The sequence below is a fragment of the Trachymyrmex cornetzi genome, unplaced genomic scaffold, assembly GCF_001594075.2.
Source record: "Trachymyrmex cornetzi isolate Tcor2-1 unplaced genomic scaffold, Tcor1.1 scaffold67, whole genome shotgun sequence".
NCBI lineage: Eukaryota > Metazoa > Arthropoda > Insecta > Hymenoptera > Formicidae > Trachymyrmex > Trachymyrmex cornetzi.
Window position 1 is genome coordinate 2,690,924 of NW_017299992.1, and position 23,715 is coordinate 2,714,638.

General features: G+C 32.2%; 2 protein-coding genes across 2 annotated transcripts in view; both read right to left on the bottom strand.

Annotated features, from left to right (window-relative positions):
* LOC108767296 (uncharacterized) overlaps positions 1–23,715 on the bottom strand; it is a 74,389-nt gene that overhangs the window by 27,249 nt on the left and 23,425 nt on the right. The window lies entirely within an intron of this gene.
* Positions 9,727–11,281, bottom strand: LOC108767295 (zinc finger protein 525-like). Its single transcript, XM_018517059.1, has 2 exons — positions 11,252–11,281; positions 9,727–10,988 (listed from the first exon to the last, which is right to left on the bottom strand). Exon 2 carries the CDS (start codon positions 10,655–10,657, stop codon positions 9,764–9,766), a length of 894 nt encoding a protein of 297 aa, XP_018372561.1. The 5' UTR covers positions 10,658–10,988; positions 11,252–11,281; the 3' UTR covers positions 9,727–9,763.

A 23,715-nucleotide genomic window follows, 5' to 3' on the forward strand; every position in this document is an offset into this window, starting at 1 on the left:
TGTGGATAAGCAGATGTTGCTTGAGAGCTGTCCTACGGGCGAAAGACTTACTGCAGATGGTGCAACTGTATGGTTTATCCCCGGTGTGAATCCTCATATGCACCTTCAATCTGCTGTTCCGCGAGAACGTCTTGCCGCACTCTTCGCATACCACATTCTCTCTGCGCTCGTGCTGCCTGAGCATGTGCTCATTGAGATTCTCCTGGCTGACCATTCGTCTCTTGCATATCTGACACTCGTACTTGGCCTTGTAGTGTGCAAACTTCTGGTGCACGTACAAAGAGTTGCTATTGAGACAAGTCTTGCCGCAGACATCGCAGATCACCGGTTGCTCCCGATGGCTGAAACGTATATGGTTCGTCAGATCGCCTTTGACCTTGAACTTCTTACCGCAGGTTTCGCAGGAAAACTTGAAGTCATCTGTGTGCTTGCGCGCGACATGTATCTTCAATTCATATTTGTTCTTGTTCTTGTATTCGCACTGGTTGCAATAAAATAATTCCGGCTGCGCGTCGCCGTCGCAGGACTGTGGCTGTTTATGTTTTCGCTTGATATGAGAGTATAGCGACGACTTCTTGGCAGTTTTGAATCCACACTCATTGCACGTGTACACCTTATTAACGTCCTCCACCTTGTGCCGGCGTTTATGAGAATATAGCGTGCTCTTTTTTGCGCACGTAAAATCGCAAAGATCGCAATGTTCTTCAACGGATGGCTTTTTCTGATTAGATGTCTTTGGAACATCAACAGCGATCGCCGATGTTTCTCTGTTATCTTCAATACTAACTTCTGTTTTAATTATTAAGTTAGGATCCTCGGATGAAATTAACGCAGTAGCTGTTCCGCGGCTGTATGAGCAAGCTGTTTGACTAATCTTCTTGAGAGACGTGTAGTTACATTTCGTTATTCTACGTTTTTTTTCCGTACAACTTGCCTCCAAATTTTTCTTAGCCCTCTTATGATTTTGTGCCAAGTGAGATGCTAGAGTAGTGCTTCTTTTACATTCAAAATCACACACATTGCAAACAAAACTCATTGTATTCTTGTTCCTGTGCTTGCGCATGTGCATGTTCAGATTCGTTTCACTCAAACATTCATAACTGCAAATCGTACAATTGAATTTCTTAGGATTTGTTTTAGCCACTTCTTTCTTATGTTTCTTCTTTACATGCGCATCTAAAGTTGCTAATCTATTACAATCAAAATCACAAAAGGTGCAAACGTAAAATACGTATTTGCTCCCGTATTTTGCTTCCTGTAAACGCAACTTTAATTGTTTGGATGGTCTTCGAACGTTCGTCTTTAAATATAGCATGTACTTTTCTTTCAGGCGTCCTTCTCGAAGCCATGAATGCATATTGTGTGTTATTTTGTGGCGACTTAGCATAGACTGCATGGGAAATTTCATATTGCACTTATCACAAGTGTAACTATCGATGACTACGTTGTGCAAACGCATCAAGGAATCCATGCAACTACTGACGCTACATTCGCTGATTTTCTGATTGCTCTGTTGATCCTTGATTTCTTGGACTTCGACAGAGGCCAACGATAATACATTAAGTTTTGTGGTTTCCTCAGTTTTATGGACATCTTTTAACACCGGTACTAACGAATAGTGCAGTTTATCATTAGCATCAGCGTGCTGCCACAGTTCTTTCATCAGTATTGAATCCTTTGCAGCAATAAAGCAACCAGAAGCGTCCATCTGCAAGATCTTCTCGCTGCAGTTTTGTTCTCTAAAACATATAAAATACAGCGGTTAGTTTCAGTAATGTTGTTAGAATTTGAACATCTCAATCACTACTTACTCCAGGTCTAAAAGATGTTTCTATAAAAGTTTTAGATACGATTGAATCGTGGAACTATTATATAATTCGCAAGCCACGAATTCATTCATATTTTTTTTATATTCAGTAATACGTTATAAAATGTCTTTTTCCAGGATATGAAAAGGATATAAAATTAATTTATTAAAACTATGTAACAATTCAAATTTACACTTATATATAAATTAGAAGTGTGTGTGTGTGTGTGTTAGTAGAAAAAATAACATAATATAAATTTCGGTAACTTAATATGTATAGATCACTTAATAAATAACTGTTTCAAGCAAATAGGTTTATAATTAATTTAAGCTCTATTTTTTTATTTATCCCTCATCAATTCACATTTTTTCTTATAATATTTGAACTAGACTTATTAATTATGTATATGTATATAAAACTAAATACAGCATTACAAGTAAAATAACTACTTTCTTCCCAAGAGACATAGATAATGTCGCTAAGTGTGCATCTGATACTTCTTACGCACAGTTACATCTCCTTTTGATAGCTTGTACGCGTAAATCATAAATATACAGCGATGACTTGTGATTAAGTGACTAAACATCTCTTCAAGTTGAATACTGCAATTTCGCTCATTGTAAATCTTATCGTGCTACCACATATGGTTGTCGAGATCCTCTTGCTTTAAAAATTGTAATCTTGTTGTATATGACACAGTAAAACTTGTATTCGTTTGAATGCATTCATTGCATGCCTTTTTATGTAACGAATAATTGATCCTGCAGAATCTTCCGTAAATATCGCTTCTTCAGTTTCTGCAAATATTATTTGCAATTTCTCTCTCTTTAAATTTTTTCCAACTTAAATTTTTACTATATATTTTTTAATGTTAGATTCAATTTGTCCTTTTAATTTTTTTCTCCATGAATTCATCAGCAGCTTCCACTTTTACTAATGATAAAAGACATAACGATTCTACGATCTCACTTTTATCTTCATCTTTGATAAATTCATAAGGATCTTATATCGGCACAAAAAAAAATTGATGGTTGCTTTGAATCTTAAAGAAGTTTGTTCAAGAAGATCACATGGTTTAGACCTAAAAGCAAGAAAAATAAGTCAGTGACGCAAAACAAGTATTAGTATATACAGAAATTGTCTATCGGCTGTAAAAACATCCCTTTTGCACAATACATTAAACATTATATATTTATTTAACATACAACAAGAAATATAACATTATGATAATGCAATATAAAATTGTAAATTGTTATAAAAAAGTTCTTTATATCAAGAGCATCTTTACAACTTTTATTGCATTATATTTAAGTAATTCTTATACGAATAAAATGGAAAATACATACATTTGTCATTATTTTATACTGCGTTTTACTTAAATATGTTTATCAATTTTGTGTTAATAATATCTGAGTATGTGATATTTAAAAGTAATGTATTCTCCTTAAATTTTCAGTCGATTTAATATTATTGATAAAATTCTTATTCGTTAACGAAGCATTAACATGTTAACTTTATTATATGATATCCCCATTCGCACTCATTTTTTAAAAAAAGATTTTTTCACATTAATATAAGATATTTAAATAATTGTTTTTTTAAATATCTTTAAATATTTTTAAAAACATCCATCACAGCAACAAAAAAGTTGTTTTCTATTACTGTGAAAATACGACTACTATTTAATAATCATAATACAGGCTGACTGATAATTAATAATTATCCTCTTGCATATCGACAGAATGGACCAAACTAAGTAGAAAAGTCCTTTACCATTTTACAATTTTCACAATGGGGTTGATAAGATATTAATTTTTAAAGATCGCCAAATGTGTTTTGTGTCCGTCCGCCCAACAGCGAAAATTGCAAAATAGTAGAGAGGACTTTTCGATTCAGTTTAATTCATTTTGCCTCTATGTAAGGGTTTAATCATTAATTGTCAAACACCCTGTATATTATATTTTCTTATGTTATTTCATTATATTTAAGTTTCTTTAAAAAAAAAAAAAAAAAAAAGGATTCACATCAATGTATATTTCAATCGTAGAAAGTGTGAATACATTCATTTACTAAAAACATATGTATTTATTTAGTATTTTACATCAATTTTATACTGTACATTGCATCATCCCATATGATAAAAGTTTACTATCAATACAAAAGCGAATATGACGAGGATTATTATCATAAAATATTTTCGATAACTTTTTCAAAATAAATTTCTATTTTAAAAAAAACTGAATAGAAGATAACATTCTCATCATCAATTTAAATTACACACACGGATAAATTTATTAAATGATGTCAAAAGATATAGTGTATGCCTTCATGCTGCAGTGTGTGAATATAAAAAGCAAAATTATTATTCTATAAAAAATAGAACTTATCGTTAACGAAAATATATCACAATCTTACTTGTTAGTCAAAATATAAAAAATAGAGAATACAAGAATTATAGTAAATGTTATCATATTTCAAAAGAAATTGAATTTGATATTGCAAAGATGGTGACATATTTTTCATTAAACTCAATTCATAAACAAATTTGGAAGACTTCGATATAAAAATGAAATGTAATTACACGATGAACGAGTTCAAGATACAGTATAACATAAGAAAAAAATTATATCTAATATTAGATTAATATAGGCATCACTTTTCCTGTACTGTATTGTGTATTTATATTGCAGGGTTGGCAGGAAAAATTCAGTGGGTGGAAAAAACCAGGGTAAATTCCGGATTTTACCGGTCCGGAGTTTATTCACTGGAATAATAAACTGGAATAAAAAACTATAAAACTGCTGCTTTAAAATATAAGAACATGAAGGTGATTCGGTATCGATGCATCTCTAATCTCTCTTCTTTTACTTGATTTATTCATTTCACTCTTCCTGTCTGATTCACTTTTATTTGAATTATCATCATCGTTTTTTTCATACTTACTATACTTTTGAAGATGTTGTTTCAGTCGTGGAGCTTTTCCACTAACTAATGTTCCATAAGCAATACATTTCTGCTTAATAGTGTTGTCAACTGTACAAGATTCAAAGCAAACCCATACAGGGCTCTTATGTCTTCCTCTTAATGTATTTTTACTCAAAATAATCAAATCTATTTATTTGATTATTTTTAATAGAAAAGACCAGGTTTTTTGCCGGTTTTTTCCGGAAAATACCGGTTTTTATCACTGGCGTGGACTTTATCCAAAAAATGTGAACTTTTGCCAACCCTGTTATATTGCCAACAGATTTATAATCATAACATGAATATATTAAAAGTTTCAAAAAAAAAAATTAAAAAATAACAGAATAGTTTTGCAATTCAGTAAGATAATTACAATCTTCGAATATTCTTCGAAAATTTTATTAGAGAATAAATAAATACTTGAATGCAGAGAGAAATGTTAGAATTTAATCGTAAATCTAACAAACCTGATATAGTATTCATTTATAACTTATTTTCAAGTAAATTTTTCAACAAATTTAAATACAAAGTCAACATACCAATATAGCAGCATGTACTATCAAAAAAAGGATCCTCCGATTTAAAAATTTACATGTCACAAGACAATAATATATCGCCTTTGATGTAGACGAGATTGTCTAAACTGCGTTACATTACAAATGTATCGCCACTGAGATAATATTTAAAAATCATCTGTTTGCACATCACGCGCTTTTAGAGATTATATATGTATATTAGAGAACCATAAGGTCATTCTCTTTATATCACAAATTCATCTGTTGTTTATACACACAAATCACTTGGCACTTTTATTTACAACAATTTTGTCTTGCACGCCGTGCAGGAGATTCGTAATTTTAATAGGTGGAGGCGGTGGATGTACGCCAGGATGCTTTTTACGGTGCAACATCATTGGCGATCGCTGAGTGAAGCTTTGACCGCAAATGTCGCAAACGTAAGGTCGCTCGCCAACATGAGTCAACAGATGAATCTTTTGTGAACTGAGACAGCCGAAGGTTTTGCCGCATATTGCACAGAGATACGACTTTTCTCCCGAGTGCGTCCTGAGGTGCTTTGTGAGACCATATTTGAACTTGAACTCCATACCACACTGCTCGCAGACGTACTTCATTTTATGCAGCTCAGCGTGACTGTCAAGATTTTTCTGGGTCTTGAAGCGCTTCCTGCAAACTTGGCACTCAAATTCCTTAATCTTCGTCTTGTGCTTGTAATGCTTGTGGAAATACAAGGAACTTTTGCTGGGATAAGACGTGCCGCATATGTCACAAACGCAGGATTCTGTATCGTGATCCTTCATATGCGTTGTATAGTCAGATTGTACCTTGAACATCTTGCCGCATTGTTCGCAGCTGTAGTTGTAGTCCTCGGTGTGCTTGCGAATGTAATGTATCTTCAAATACGGTTTCGTACGCGCCTTAAATTCGCACAGAGTACACGCGTGAAGCTGCGCGGGCTCGTCGTGGATTTCCATATGCCTAGAAAGATACGCACTGGTCTTGAAGCCCTTGGAGCAGATCGTGCATTTGTGCGGACGGGAATTGCTATGCTTAAACATATGACTGGTGAGCTTGCTCTTGCGGTCGAACGTAATATAACAAATCTGGCAGATATGCGACTTTTTCTTTGAACTAGTCATGTGTTTACCGGATCGTGTTTTCGAGAGTTCATCTTTACGCCGTTTCCTAAAGTCCAAAGGAGTGTCATCCAAATCGTCCAAATCATCCAAATCCTCGACGGCTATCTTATTTTTCTTTCTAGTCTCAATTCGTTCTTGATCCTTCTCCGTTTTTACTTCATCTTTTTTCGACTCAGCTTTGAAACTATTTTCTTCGGTAGGCGGAGGTTCTTTCATCATAAACACGCTCAATGACTTTGGGATGCGAAAATAATCGTCTTCCAGTTTTACTATCAGAAAAGTTGACGAGAGTGGATCTAGCTGATTGGACCTAAAAAAATTATAAAAATCAGTCAGTCGATTTTTATTCGTTAGTACAATGAGGATATGGACGTGCTGGTTGCACGCGAACATGCATGGTGCAATTTCAGAGTTAAAAGTTTCAATAAAGAAGCAAAGCTGAATTCTATATAAATAATTTTTTTCTACTGGTTATAGAAATACTTCCTTAGGTATAAATATTCATTATTATTCTAATACTTGTCTTAACATCTATTTATAACAATAAATAGTAACTGACAAATTAACTTACATTTTTAAAAACGCAAAACGTTGAACTATACATTAATATATAAATAAGCTTTAATACAATGTATAATATATATAATATTTATTTAGATTATTTATTGCATTTAATTTATATTAAAAAATTAAATTTTTTTCTGTATAATTAAAACTGAATATGTATTGTTTGCATTAAAAAAAATTGCATTAAAAAAAAATAGGCACAACAATCTTGATATTAAATAAACATCATTATTAAAACATTTTCAAAATAATAACAATATGTAACACATTATTTAATTAGCTTTCGCTTTAAAGTCCAGATATTGTAATTAAATAATCAATATGTACCAAAAGTGCAACATCTGCATTTTTGTACATTTACTCCTGTATCAACATTAAAAAAAAACAAAATTAAATTAAAGAATAGAATAAATCATTCTAAATAAAATACACTTTCAAAACAGATGACAATAAAAATCTTTCTTTCCACGCCTCGTGAGATATAGATCGCTGCGTAAAATTCACATCACAAATGTCATAACGTGAGTTGATTTGCAAGAATAGATAAAGTCATCTTGCTTTATATCCTGCATTCCATATCATGACGTTTGTGACGCTTCATCAAATCTTTATATTTCTGAATACAATTCTGATGATAGTAGGATCAGCAAATGATTATCCATCAACTCACAAGTTTTCTTCAACAAAATAAATTTTGCACTTTTGACCGTTCATCTTCTTGAAAAATTTCAATCTTATGAATTGATCACGTAGAAACAATAAATATGTTAATCAACCGATTACACGCATAAGAATACTATATTTCAGACACGAATATCCAATCTCAGACTTACAATCCTTTACTACAATCATGATTAAAACTTTGTTAAACTGCTCGAGCAAATTTTAATCGTCATGATGAGCCTAAAGATTCTTAAAATTTCAATCTGTAAAATATATATTGATAAATTGTTTAATATTCGATGAATTCGGTCCACTCTCATGCATTACAGTTTGATCCTTGTTTTTCAAATATTCTCCAAGAAAATTACTTAATATTATATAGACATATATTATATATATATATATATATGTATACATATATATAATATATATATAAAGTATAATATATATATATGTATAAAGTTTTAACATACGATTAAATAAAAAATAATTTTCTTTTATTTAAGCGTCCGTTGAAACTTTAGTTTTCCTAATTTTTTGGAAGACTTGGACTCTTTTTATAATATAATACTTCATCTTTGATATATATATATATATATATATAATCGTTTAATACAATAATTCGTTGACTTCTGAAACATTTATTTTAATAAGTAAAAAAAAATATAATTTAATGTATCGCTATATTTAACAAATCATGATTGTTATAAAATTACATAAATGTAAATTTGTACATATACTCGTAAAATATAAAGAAAAATTCATTTTTGTACAAAATATTCGGTATTCGAAATCACACATTCTTAAAAAATTTATTCTTCGAAATTAATTCAAAACTACAATACTTTTAGTAGAAAATACTAAATACTTATAAAAGTAAAGCTTACCTATATGGCAAAAATAAAAATCTAAAGAAAAATCAGAAAATATAAATTTTTCACAAATCACAAATCTTTTGTATAATCAATATAACTATTAAACATAAAATTCAAATTTTTAATATTGGTTAAATAGATTCAATTATATATAACTCGTATGTATTTCTTTTCTACAAAGTAATGCTTTCAGTATTTTCGTATGTATAATTAATAATTAATTCTATGATTCATTATTTTACGGCAATAATACGCGTTTAAATAAAAATTATAATTTAAATCAACACAAATATTCCGTGTTCTGAAATTTCAAACATAATTAAGTAAAAAATATTTTTAAATATAATTTTATTTGTATATTAAATCGTTGCATTTATTTCATAGTTTATATCAAATCTTATAATTTAATAATATTCACATAAAATAGAAATTCTTGTTGAATATTTTTAATATTCACTGTTTTGTAAAATACATAAATATTAATATAGAGATTTCTTTCTGATGTAGTTTTAATTAATGTACACAAAAACATACAGGATTCGATCGAATAACATGTAAAAACAGGCACATGATTCCTTATAAAAAATATATATAGAATAAAATTTTTCGATTTTCTGCTTAGTTTTCGAGAAAATCGAGTTTGAAAATCCGCTGCGTATATATGCTGTTACGGTTAAGCTACGATTCGTCGAGTGATGTATAACTCATCGTCGTGATATTTGAATGAAAACTGGCAAGAGTGTTCGACATCGTAAGTTGTAGAGAATTGTTTATAAACACTATTATACTATTATACGTCGCTCAACAAACTATAGTTTAGCCGTAGCATACGTGCGCAGCGGATTTTCAAACTCGATTTTCTTGAAAACTAAGTAGAAAATCGAAAAATTTTATTCTATATATTTTTTTAATTTTTTATAAGGAATCACGCCGTGCCCGCTTTTACATATTATTCGACCGGGCCCTGTATATCAAACATATATCAAATACTGTTTTCTAAAAGAAAACAATAGTATTAAGAATATATATTTTTCTATAAGTGTGCATAAATTTATCAGTCTTTTTCTTTAGAAAAGGCAAAAGTATCATCATGTAAATACGCTTTGTTCGTACACAAGATACAATCGAAAAAACTTATCTGTATGAATCGTATATTCTAATATATAGTTCATATGTTTTATACATTCCTCAATAATTTCAAAATATTACTTTATAATCCTTTGTTAACATCAACCGTCAATCGGTTGTGAATCCAATACGAAACTCTTATCCATATGGTCATTTTTTATCTTTTCAAGATAATTTCTGGCGAGCTCGGCTATTTGCGGATGGGACGATGATAACGGCGGTAACGGTCCAGGATGATGTTTTCTATGTCTCAGTAGACTGGAGCGTTGCGTAAAGTCCTTTTCGCAAACATCGCATTTATATGGCCGTATGCTGGCATGGGTGAGCACATGCTGATAAAAATTGCTAATGGACAGGAACGGTTTTTGGCACAGAATACAAGTGGAGACGTTTGTCTGGCCGTGCTTAAAACGTTTATGGCTTGTGAGTTCGCGAGTACCACTGTACTCTTTTCCACAAATCTCACATTTAAAACCTTTTTTATGCAACATCAGATGGTTGTCCAATCTACTTCTATGGTGGAACTTTTTACGGCACAGGTGACACGGATATTCATACTTGATCTCACGATTTCGTTTCTGATGTCGCCACTCATGGCCTTTGACGTCCTTGACCTTCTTGCCGCAAAAACGGCAGATTTGTAGATCCGATACGTGGGTTCTTTTCATATGATGCGTTAGATCAATCTTCAGCTTATAACTGCGGCCACAATGTTCACAAACGTATCTTGATTCATAATCGCTATGAGCACGAATGTAATGTCTTTTTAGTCCATCTTCACTTTTGTACTTCACATGACAGATTTCGCACTCAAAGAAATAATCCGGCCGATGTATTCTTTTGTGCGCCTCCAGCGCCTTTGGCGTGTAACAAGTTCTTTTACACCTGTCGCATTGATATGGTTTACGATGTGCATATTTTACATGTTGCTCAACTTGCTTTGCATTATTAAAATGCCTCTCGCAAAATGGACATGTATTTTTTATTTCTTCCATGACTTCATCTACTTCGGTGATTTCTTTGTGTGAATTCGGAGAATCGGAGACTTGTGATGATTTCACATTCAACAAAGATCGAACATTGTTAATTGAAATATTGGTGCCTTTGACAGTTGCTATAGATGAATTCTGTGAATCTAATGACAAATCTACATTAATCGATTCATTTGACACATTTTGACACTGTATCGTAACGGATTTAAGTTTTTCACTTGTAGAATTAGTTTCACTTTGAACAGGTTTCCAAGAGTCCAATAAAATGGAGACAAAACGAACGGGTCCTTTTTGGTATTGCCTTCCTCCTGTCTGCCTGATGATAGGCTTTTCCCTGAAACAGGGATAAATCGTGTCAGTGTATAAAGTATCAATACTTGTTTTAATTATATATTCAAATAGCAAGTAACCAAGTGTGACATAAAAAAACCTCCTTAACCATTATATATAATAAAATAAATCTCACTGTGTTGTTATATTGTGGACGTCACCATCAATTTCATCAATTATTAGAAAATTTTCATAGGGATAGCATTAGAAAATTACGTATATTTTTACCAATTTTTAATATTTTTTATATAAAATTTTTACACGCACTTGTATTCCGTTATATCCAGAGAGATGCAATGAGTCTGAAATAAATGCAAGAAAGTAAATTTACTTCAAAAAATGTAAAAAATTGTGAAAAATATTTTTTTCTTGCACAAAATAAAGTTAGCTATTATGCAATAAGAATATCGTCCATAAAACAAATGAAAAAAATTATGTATTAACAGCATTAGTCTTTAATAAAGCAAATATATATTTATTCCATTAATACTGTTATTAAATTTAAGATTATTTTCAAATGAGATTTAATGTGCTGTTACTACATCATCTTTTTTCGTACACAATATTATTTAATATATATTATGCTCGTAATAATATTAACATACTTAATTGATTATACAAATAAATCTTACAAAAATACATTCTTTTTTATTTACTAGTGTTTGTTTAATTACAAACGATTATCCAAATGATTATTCATAATACGAAATTTTATGTATATATGTATACACTTATACATATCTTATTATTAATTAAGCATTATTAACACATATTTCAGCTATTTTAGATAAATATTTAGCTATGTTAAATACTTATACTTTGTATTCATAAAAGATGTTTATATAGAGAGAACGTATGTCCCGAATAATTTAAATAATTGAAAGTAATAGTATAAATAAAAAATCAGTCTTATAATCTTTATCGTGATAAAGACTCGTTAATTTTTTTTAATACATCGCAATTTGGACGTATCCTTTCCATGATTTCAAGTTAACTTTTTCCCTTACACATACAATAACAAAATATACCTCTAGAATAAAATATTTTTCACATTTATTAAAAACTAAAATTAAACTAAAAATAGAACTAAACGCACTTGCAAGAAAGAAAAATCGTCAAAAGGTTTTAAATGATATACATGGATACCGGATATTTTCTGGATATCCGGTATAAATTTCCCAAAATTCTAAAAAAAAGAAAGCAAGGAAAAAAATAGCGACAATTTTAGGTTTGTTCATTTTAATGATAAGCGCGCTATCAACGTCATTCTATATCCTATTCTTGTTTTATGTCTAATGAATAATAAAGATAGAATGACACAACAGCGCTGAGGCTGTTATTATTGTGCTCCCCAAATGCAGCATTAACTGAACTTCTTGCACAGTTTATCTTTTTCCTTTATTTCCCCAACGTAAAAAGAAAAAGAGAAAAGTTGAACTGTGCAAAAAGTTTAGTTGAAAAGAATAGAATTCTGTATCAACCTTTTAATATAAAATTTCAGCTGGATATACATATATAGCCAAATACTATAACGATACTCAGCTATCCAACCGAATAGTAAAAAGTATCGAATACCGAATATTTTTCGGATATTCGATGTATCTCTAACAGTTTAACAGTATTTTTATATTCTCACAAACTATCAAACATATTTTTTGAAAAATATGTTTTCGAGCATTTTTATTATACATTTGTAGATTAAATGACTTTTGTACAAATAATGATATATTAAAACATCGTCTAATAAGCCGTTCATTAGATTCATTACAGTTTCTCGAGCTTCTATAAAACATTTTTAGCTAAACCAGCAATGGAAACCTGCGACATGTAGAGTAAAAAAAGACCAGGATGGTTTTCTTCTGTGCCAAGACTGGATCATTGAGTAAAGTCTTCACGGCAGATATCGCAGCTATATGGCCTGATACCGGCATGCGTAAGAACATGCTCATAGAACTTATTACCTCTTCTCGACACTTTCAATACTTTCTTACAAATCGAACAAGTTATACTTAATTTGTGTACCCGGCTCTTGTATTGTAATTGTCTTAATTGTCTGCTCCCTTTGTCTGTTTCTATTTCTATTTAAAGTTCTTCTTTGTTCTTTTTCATTGTTCCTTGTAATCTTTTCTTTCTGTCTCCTTTTGCTGGATTATATCATTTCCTCACACTTTCTTTAGAAGTAATCTCTATCACATCATAATACATTCCGACATATATCATCCCACACTGTCATCCACCGTCCCCTAAAACATCCATTAATTTCAATCAGTACAAACACAAAATATCCATTGTCTGTCACAACTGCCAAAATCAAGAGTTTTCCATAATCAGTAGTAATATTCAATAAAATTCTAGTAAAATTATTTAACTAATTTGTTTGATATTATTGCTATTATACAATTTCTAAAGATTAAGCGATTAAATATTTAAGTATATTAGGATAGAAACAAAATTATAAGCTTTGTTTGACTTAAAATTTCTAAATTTACATATAATTCTTTAAATACCATACAGTATCTACACACATTAAAAATAATTATTTCAGCAATTACCATTCCAACAAATTCGTAAGTATGACGTACCATCTACTTATAGCAAATTCGGTTGAGCGCACAAAGCGCATTAATACATATTACAATTGTTGTACACTGATTTAATCTGGGTGTAAAAATGAAATGCAAATATTTTGAATTATAAAATACATATTTTACTTGACAGCATAATAAAATATATTAAAAATTTCACGGTTTATAACCTATTTTATATTTATATTAAACACACATCTTTACGTCAATTTATGTACGACTTTAATATGCATCAATGCACACTAGATGTGTCTAATCAAATTCTCTAGTAGTTCGGCTTTCAAATCAATTCAAGTCGACTGAGCAGCAACGGGGATGGCCGATAACTATTTGGCCGGGTTAGAACGTTGACGTTGGGATGTCGTTTGCGATGATGTGTCGTCACGCTGTTATATTGCGTGAAATATTGTTGGCAGATATCACATTTGTATGATTTTTTATCTGTGTAAATAAATTTATGCATCTTGACACGTGCGTATCTCGCGAAAATTTTTCGAGCATAACATGCACTGGTAGGGTCGTTCGCCGATATGTATATGTTCATGTCGCTCTAATGTTTAATTCGACGCTAATATTTTACTGGGCGTACAAGAACTTCGGCAAGTGCAGGCTCATGTGACTGCGAAGGCTGAGCTCCGAGATAAAATTTTTCTATTATTTCGGTGCGGACTTCTGAATTCCATGAATCACACGTTTGTATGCAAGGTATGACTTCTGTAAGCTGCAATAATCATAAATAAAGTTTTTAGTACCAAGTTCTTCGCTAACTCACCTTGTAACAGTTGTGATCCTCGAAATTATAATTCGACATAAATCTTTTGATGTAGCACTGTTCGCGACGTCGAAAGTCGCGCTTGTGCACCCGCCAAATATGGGCATCAAATGAAACTTTCGAAATCAAGCCATATAGATCACAAGTATATGTGACGTCACTGCGAATCTGCATGTGATTATTCATATCCGATTTGCGTTTGAAGGTTTTCTCGCAAATCGTGCAAGGATTTACATCGCTATGCTTCACTATGTGTTCTTTATATCTACAAAGCAGAAGACATGTTGCATGGCATATAGGACATTCATATATCGCACGCACACTTTTCTTTTTCATTTTCAATATTAATCATAGTATTTCTAACGTTTTCATCACATGCTTTTTTCAATATTGTTTCTTTTTTCTTCTTTTGTTCAATTATTAAGTTTCTTATCGTTGAATCTGATTCTATTTCTAGCGAATAATTGTACATCTCGGATTTTTCTTCGCTAAACTCATTCTTGAAACGTTCTCCCATCAACTCTCCGAATTCGAGAATTCTGTAAGCAACAACAATAATTTTTCAGCATTCATATTTAAACGCAATTATATCGTCAAGACATTGATACATACACATGACATGGATACTTTCTCTCCTTCATCCGAAGTTTCATACGAGAATGACCCAAGGACTAATTTGGCAATTTTACAACTTTGCAATTTATACAGACGTTGGAAATAATGACGTTCTCTTATTTCAAAATCAAGGAACAATCAACAAAGATAAGATAATTTCAAAGTTACAAACACTATTTTATATATGAGTTATTTTATTAAACGTATAATAACGAATATCAATGATAACATAAATTTATCGATGCATTTATCCACATTCATACGAATAAGTCTGAGGTCTCGCCTTAGAAAAGAAACTCTAGAAAAGAAAAGAGAAAAATAAGGGAAAGAAAACGAATTCGTCGTTCAACAACATTGGCATTATTCGGCTTACAAGTTATCCTTATCTACACTAAAAAAATAGAACAACAATATTCGTAACGGAACACTTTGAGCACGATAGTACAAATGTATAACCGTATAATTCATGAAAAACTGAACGGACAAATATCGCGCGTTATTTTGTCTCTTGAGCGTTGCACGGGTTACACAAATGTTACAACAAGTGTACAAAAGATATTGTAGAAATTTATCGAGAAGTATCGGGATCAATATCGTGAGTATAACGCTCCGTCGACATTGTCCAACGTAGTTGGTAGATAATATAATCTATAATAATTCAAAACTTGTTTCAGAATTTCTGTCTGTTCTGTTGTTACGATATATAAGCAACAACAACGCGTAAACACGTACTATCGCACTGTTATTATCGTTTAATGTAGTCGTCAACGAAAATCGCATCAACAAGTCATTCATAAAACAAGTCAAAGTTCTTAAACACACGTAGACTTCTGATGGGCCGTTAAGTTGCCCTGGCAAGAGAATCCACGATTGCATATCTGGCACACATAAGGACGTTCCCCGGTGTGTCCGCGTTTGTGAATAGTCAACGTCGATCTCTGTGAGAATGCTTTCGGACACTGGTCACATTTGTACGGCTTCTCCCCCGTATGTACTCTTCTGTGCATCCTCAGATTTTCGGAATCGGTGAAACCCTTTCCACAGATGTCGCAAACGTAAGGTTTTTCCCCGGTATGAATCCGCCTGTGCTTCTTTAAGTGCTCAGCGCTACTGAGACTCTTTCCGCAGTAATCGCAAAGATACAGCTTCGTCGGATTGTGGCTTTCCTTGTGTCGGAAGAGCGACCTCTTCGTGGCAAGTACGCGGCCACAAATGTCACAAGCGGTACTAGTCACTTTGTTGGCCTTCAGCTCGGGATGCGTGCGTCTGCAGTGTGCGGAAAGCTGTCGTCTCAAGTAGAAGGCATTGTTACAGAGCTGACAGACAAACGGCTTCTCGCCCGAGTGAATATTATAGTGTTCCTGAAGATCGAGCTTCTTACGAAAACGTTTGTCGCATTCATTGCATTTAAATGGCAGATCCGCTTTGTCCATGTGTCGCGTCATATGAATGCTCAGAGCCGCCAAAACAGTAGTTTCGTAATCGCACTCCTTGCACACGTAACTCGGTAGGAAATGCGTCTTCTCGTGCCTCGTTAAGTCACGAAACAACCGAAATTTTTTGGGGCAATGTTTGCAGGGGAGATCGCCTACTGTGTGACGCAATAAATGTTTCTGATAGTTGCTCTTGTGTCGAAAAACTTTGTTACAAGTTTTGCAAAGAAACTCCAGCTCAGGCTTTTCTTTCTTCACCTTTTTCAATGATGCGATACGATCGCTCACTCCTGAAGAGTTGCTTTTGCGACTGCTTTTACGTACCGAATGCGTCTTCATGTGTTTGCGAAGACTAATACCAGTTCTGAAGATCCGGCCGCACTGGGCACATGTATTCTTCCGCTTACCTTTGTGCTCGATCTCATGATTATCCAACAAAGACTGCGAGGCAAAGAAGACACCGCAGAGTTTACAGTGATACGCCAAAGGAAGATCTTCCTCGTCATCCTCACTGTACTTTACTTCCTGCTTTATGACGTCTTGTTCAGGATTTGTTGAAACTGCTGTCTCATCAGTAACGTCCACCGGATCCAGGCATTTCGACGAGGACTTCGCAGGTTCGCCATTCTTCTTCACCAGATCAAGTTTAGAGAACATCGGGTAATAGTCTTCAGGAAACTGTAGCTGGTTGTACCTGAAATGGAAAAATTCAGGGGGATATCAGTATCGAATATCCTTGTTATATGGCAACGATCTTTCTTTCATTGTCTGGTCTCGTTGTCTAGCATATTATTTCTACTCCTGTAAGTAAAATTTCTGAACATGCGCAAATTTGCAGCTTTATTATGTGATAAATTAGATAATTTGGTTAAAAAATAATCAAAATCGTTATATTACATTTATATATAGTTTGTCATTTTATATCTAACGATAGAGACATTTAAATATGAAAAAAGCGATGATGAAACATTTGATAGTCATAACTCTGAGTAGCACTTTTTTTATATTAATAATACATTTTTATTTATATTAATAATACATAATGCAGGAATATATTCAATATAAAAAAAAATTATAGCTCTTACTGCAATCCATATAAAATAAACAATGTTACATAAATCTTTCCTGATATTTCTGTTTGTCTATCGGCATTTGCTATATTTACGATATTGTTCAATCATTTTTTATATAAATATATTAATTTCTTATAATAATAATCCACTTTATAATACGTCACCTGTCAAAGATAAAGAGAAAACTTCACGTCAGAATCATAGAAAAACTTTGCAATTCAATTTTTAATGAAATAAATTTGTTTGAGGTTTCTAATGACGGATAATAAATCCTCAGAATTCAATTAATGATATCAGAAGCGAGAAAACACATAATAAAAATTCAGTCATTCATTTTTCAATAAAATCTGATTTAAATATGATATACTTACAAAATATTCGGAAAAACTAATTTTATTTCGGAATAAAATCATATTTATCTGAATTGATATCAATTCGACATACAGTTTGTTTCAATTTTTTTTACATAATTCAATTGCAAGTATATGGTTATTTATTAATTATTAGAGCGCAAGTTTTCGGTCTATTTTATAAATCTGTTTTATCAATTGCGAATGTTTTATTAAAAAATACGTTTTAATATAATTTACAAAAGTTTTTGTTTGATACTTTATCGCTTTTCTGACGCCACAATCCAAGATGGCTGCAATGAGTAGATAGCAGCTTTAATACATTGTAAATAGCACTTCAATAAATCAATAAAACAAATAAAAATAAGAGATCAATATATCAAAATATGTCAGATATCACATAATAACATATTATGATTCCGGCCAAAAGAATTAACATTAAAATATTTGATCATACAGCATTGTGGGCCAGCATCATCAAAATAAATGTAGAATACGGCGTTTATTAATATCGTTGCACTTTATTTCATCGCTTGAATCAATATAAGTCTGATAATATCACTATACACAATGTTTTAAACATGAGATGCAACTGACACAGTATAATAGAAACATTGACTATGTTGATTGCATCATCATTTCATTAACCATGTGTACTTTATTATGAGCATTAAGCAATCCCCTAGACACAAATGATTTGTTGCAATAACTACACTGATATGGCCTCTCACCAGTGTGATATCGTTTATGTATAACGAGAGTCGAATGTTGCGTGAAAGATTTTCCGCAAGTATCGCACGAGTACGGTTTCTCGCCGGTATGAGTTCTTTTATGCACGACCAATGTCGTTCTTTTGTGAAAAGCCTTGCCGCAAACATCGCAGACCAGGGACTTCTTCCCGCCATGAAGACGCAAATGGTCCTGAAGGGATCCTTTAGATGAGACGGATTTACCGCATAAATGACAGTCGTATTTGTTCTCGCCGGTGTGCGACTTGACATGGACTACCAACGAGTTCTTGTAAGCGAATATCTTGCCGCAGAACTCACATTGGTGCTTCACCGGTTTGAAGTTCGGATCATGAATTTTCAAGTGTCGCGCCAAGGTGTGATTATTGGGAAAAGACTTGTTGCAAGCAGTACATACGTGTTCCTTGGCGCCATGCTTCACATTCATATGTCCATGAAGCTCAGCGTTCGTGAAGAAGCCCTTGTTGCAGATCTCACAGTATGTAGTATACTTTTCGAAGTGACGCTTGTAATGAGTAGCTAACTGAGAAGCTTGTATAAACGCGTGACCGCACACGTCGCACACAAAGTTTTTCTCGTGAGTGTGAATTCGCTTGTGTACCGCTAAAGTATTGGTTCTCTTGAAACACTTGCCACAGACGTCGCATTGATAGGGTCGAGCGTCACTATGTGCCACTAAATGACCTTCAAACAAGTTCTTCGATCTAAAAAGTTTCGTACATATGCTACATTCATAAAACGTTTGTCTGTTGAATTGTTTTTTCATGCCTGCATAATTCTGATGAGTAATTCCTTCGATTGCAGCTTTTTCAAGTTCTTTTTGCGTCAGTGAATCCTTGGAAGGCTCATGTCTCAAACTTACGTTTTTGTATTGAACACTGCAATCTTCTTGCTTTATATATTTCTCTTCTTTAACGAAAATTGAAACCAACGTAGAATCCGTACATTCATCTATAGACAGTTCATTTTTTACGCACGTCTGTGCTGGTTTTTCATTTCTGAAAAGAAAATGAAATAATAACTATTAAAATATTAACTGATTTAAACTGATTACTAATAAAATGAATTCAGGAAGGATTATAATTTTATGTGCACTTAATTTATATCTTTCTTCATTAGAAGTTTGTATATTAATGTAATTTTTAGATATCAAATATATATTTTAAAAAAGCAATGTTTCTTACCTTAAAAAATGTTTATTAAATATTTATAATATGTATATACACATATGCATACATGTGTGTGTGTGTGTGTGTGTGTGTGTGTGTGTGTGTGTGTGTGTGTGTGTGTGTGTGTAATATAAGAATCATAAAACAAACGGATCGAAAATATAAAAAAGTATGTACCTTATTATCTTGGTCATATATGTATATAATTAATACTATAAAACTATTATGTAATAAAAATTGGTTTCCTAGGATTGTTTAGAATTAAACAGTAACAACACAATTTTGTGTGTGTGTGTGTGTGTGTGTGTGTGTGTGTAGAGTCCCGTAATTTTTTGCCAAGCGCTTTTATGTAAGTATAAGAGCGGACTAAACTAAGTCGAAAAGTCCTCTACCATTTTTCCAATTTTCGCAATAGTTAACAAGATATTAATTACTAAAAATCGCTAAATATTGATTTTCAATAATTTTTTACTCAAACATTATCAACTTTACAGAAAAACAGCAAGAGACAAAAATTGCTTATTTTCTATTTGTAAAGTTCTATTTATAAAGTTCTGAAAATTTTTTCAGAAATTTTTAATACCATGTTTTCTCATGTTGGTAAAAATAGTTGCCAATATAAGAAAATGCAATACTAAAAAGTCGATAACAAATTTTTAAAAAATTCTTATAGCTTTATGAGAAGAAAATAAATAATTTTTATCACTTGCTGTTTTTCTGTAAAGGTATATATATATATAAATAGTATTTGAGTAAAAAATTATTGAAAACCAATATTCGGCAAATTTTACTAATTAATATCTCGTTAACCATTGCGAAGATTACAAAAATGGTAGAGGATTTTTCGACTCAGTTTAGTACGCTCTATCTACACAAAAGCGCTTGGCCAAAAATTGCAGGACACCTTATATACCGGATATTTTATACCATCCGTACCACATCTTTTTGCTGGCTAAGGTCCAATATTAAAAATATTAAAACAAAAGTTATAGGGTTTAAAAAGAATTATTTACTGATAATCTTATCAGTTTGATCTTAGGTGACGTCGCCAAGGTCACGTCGATTTTTTAAAATGGAATATCTAACTTTTTATTCAAGTATCTAATAACCGATGTCGAGAGCTTTTCAAAACACTATAATAAAGCATATATTTTTCATTGAGTACTTTTCGAGTTACAAGGCTCGAAAGTTACAGTACTGCCGACATTAGCATTACGCAAGATGTCCGACCGATAGTTAAAAACTTTCTGAATGTTGTTCAGGATCATGTTCTGAATAACATTTGTCAAGATCAAAGTCATTGGAGGTTGTACCTCTTATTTTCAGTTTTACATAAAAATGAATTCTTAGTGCAAAAATGAAAATAAGAGAAATAATCTCTAGTGGCCTTGATCTTGACAAATGTTATTCAAGACATGATTCTGAACAACATTCAAGAGGTTTCAGCCATCAATCAGACACCTTCTGTAATACTAATATCGGCGATACTATAATTTATCAAGCCTTATAACTCTAAAAGTATTCAATAAAAAAATAACTTTATAATAATGTTTTGGGAAGCTCTCGACATCGGCTATTAGACTCTGGAATAACAAATAGGATGTCCCATTTTTAAAAATCGACGTGACCTTAACCTGACCTTGACGCCACCCAAAATTAAACTGACAAGATCAGTAAATAGATTTTTTTAAACCGCACAACTTTTGTTTGAACACTTACGATTGGACCTTATCCTGCGAAAACAAAAGGATGATACAGGTGGTCTGAAACACCCGGTATATACTATACATAAACGCGCGCACGTTTTTTTTTATTATAAACACAAATACATATTAAATTATTCTTGACAAAGTATAAAGCATTTTTTTCCATAATATATGCATATCCATTAAATTCGTGAATTTGCGCAAATTTACAGCTTTATCATGCAATAAATTGGATAATTTGGTTAAAAAATAATCAAAATTGTCTTATATCTATATGTACATAATTTGTTATATTGTATCTAACAATTGAAACATTTGAAATATGAAAAAAGCGATATGATGAAACAGCTTTTGATAATCGTAACTCTCTGAGAGTAGCACTTTTATTTATATTAATAATGTAGGAATATATTCAATATAAAACAAATAATTATAAAATATTTATAAAATATTCGAAAAACTTCTTGTATTTCGGAATAAAATCATATTTATCTAAGTTGAAATCAATTCGACATACAGTTTGTTTCATTTTTTTTACATAATTCAGTTGCAAGTATATGGCTATTTATCAATTACTAGAGCATAAGTTTTCAATCTATTTTATAAATCTGTTCTATCAATTGCGAATGTTATTTTATTAAAAAATACGTTTTAATATAATTTACAACAGTTTTTTTAGATATTTTTTTCGCTTCTCTGATGTCACAGTCCAAGATGGCTGCAATGAGTATATAAAAGCTTTAATACATTATAAATAACACTTCAATAAATCAATAAAAAAAAATTTTAATAAGTAATTAATATATAAAAATTATGGGTATAAAGAGAGTGACGCTAATTAGTCGCCGTTTTGTGTCCTATGTCTGGGGTATCTATATGGGATATCTATATAACTCCTCGTCTCAACCTTTTCTTTCTTTAACGTTGTCTTCTTTCTAACTAACAATAAGGACACTTAATGGCGGGGCCAATCAGCATTAGGTATATGCTTTGGCGCCACTCTCTTTATACCTACTCTAATCAAAATATGTCAAGTACATGATAACATCAAATTACGATTCCCGCAAAAAGTATTAACATCAAAATATTTCATATAACAGTGTGGACAAGCATTGTTAAAATAAATGGTAGAATACGGCGTTTATTAACATCGTACCTCTTTACATCATCGCTTGAATCCACATAAGTCTGATAATATCACTATATAATAATGTTTTAAACACGAGATGCAACTGACACAGTATAATAGAAACATATACAAATTGTATAACTATGTCAATTGCACTATTTCCTTAAAAATGTGTATTTTATTATGAATATTAAGCACTCCGCTAGACACAAATGACTTGCTGCAATAACTACACTGATACGATCTCTCACCGGTATAATATCATTTGACATTTATGTGTAACGAGAGTCGAACGATGCATATAAGACTTTCCGCAAATGTCGCACGAGTATGATTTCTCGCCGGGATGAGTTCTTTTATGCTTGATTGTCGTTTTTCTGTGAAAAACCTTGCCGCAAACATCGCAGATGTTTTTTACGGGCAGGTTCTCCCCGCCATGACGACGCAAATGATCCCGAAAGAATGCCTTAGAGAAGAATCTACCACATAAATGGCAGTCATATTTTATATTGTTCTCGTCGATGTGCGATTTGACGTGGAATACTAACGAGTTCTTGTAGGCGAATATCTTGTCGCAGAACTACATTGATGCTTCACTGATTTCAGATCATGAATTTGCATATGGCGCGCCAAGATGTCATTAGTGGCGAAAGACTCGTTGCGAACAGTACATACGAACAGTACATACAGTTTCTTGACGAAGGCATGCTTCGCTTTCATATGTCTGTGGAGCTCGGTGTTCGTGAAGAAACCCTTATTGCAAATTTCACAGTGTATCGTATACATTTCGAAGTGACACTTGTAGTGAATGGTTAACTGAGAGGTTTGTAGAAATGCGTGACCGCATGTAGGGCACACAAAGTTTTTCTCCTGAGCATGAACTGATCGCTTGTGTCGCGCTAAAGTATTGGTTCTCTTGAAATACTTGCCGCAGACGTCGCATGGATAGGATCGAGCTTCGCTATGTGCCACTAAATGACCTTCAAACAAATTTTTCAATCTAAGAAGCTTCGTACATATGCTACACTCATAAAACGTTTGTATGGTAAATTGTTTTTTCATACCTGAATAGTTCTGATGAGTAATTCCTACGTTTGTAATTTTTTCAGATTCTTTTTGTGTCAGTGAATCCTCGGAAGATTCATGTCTC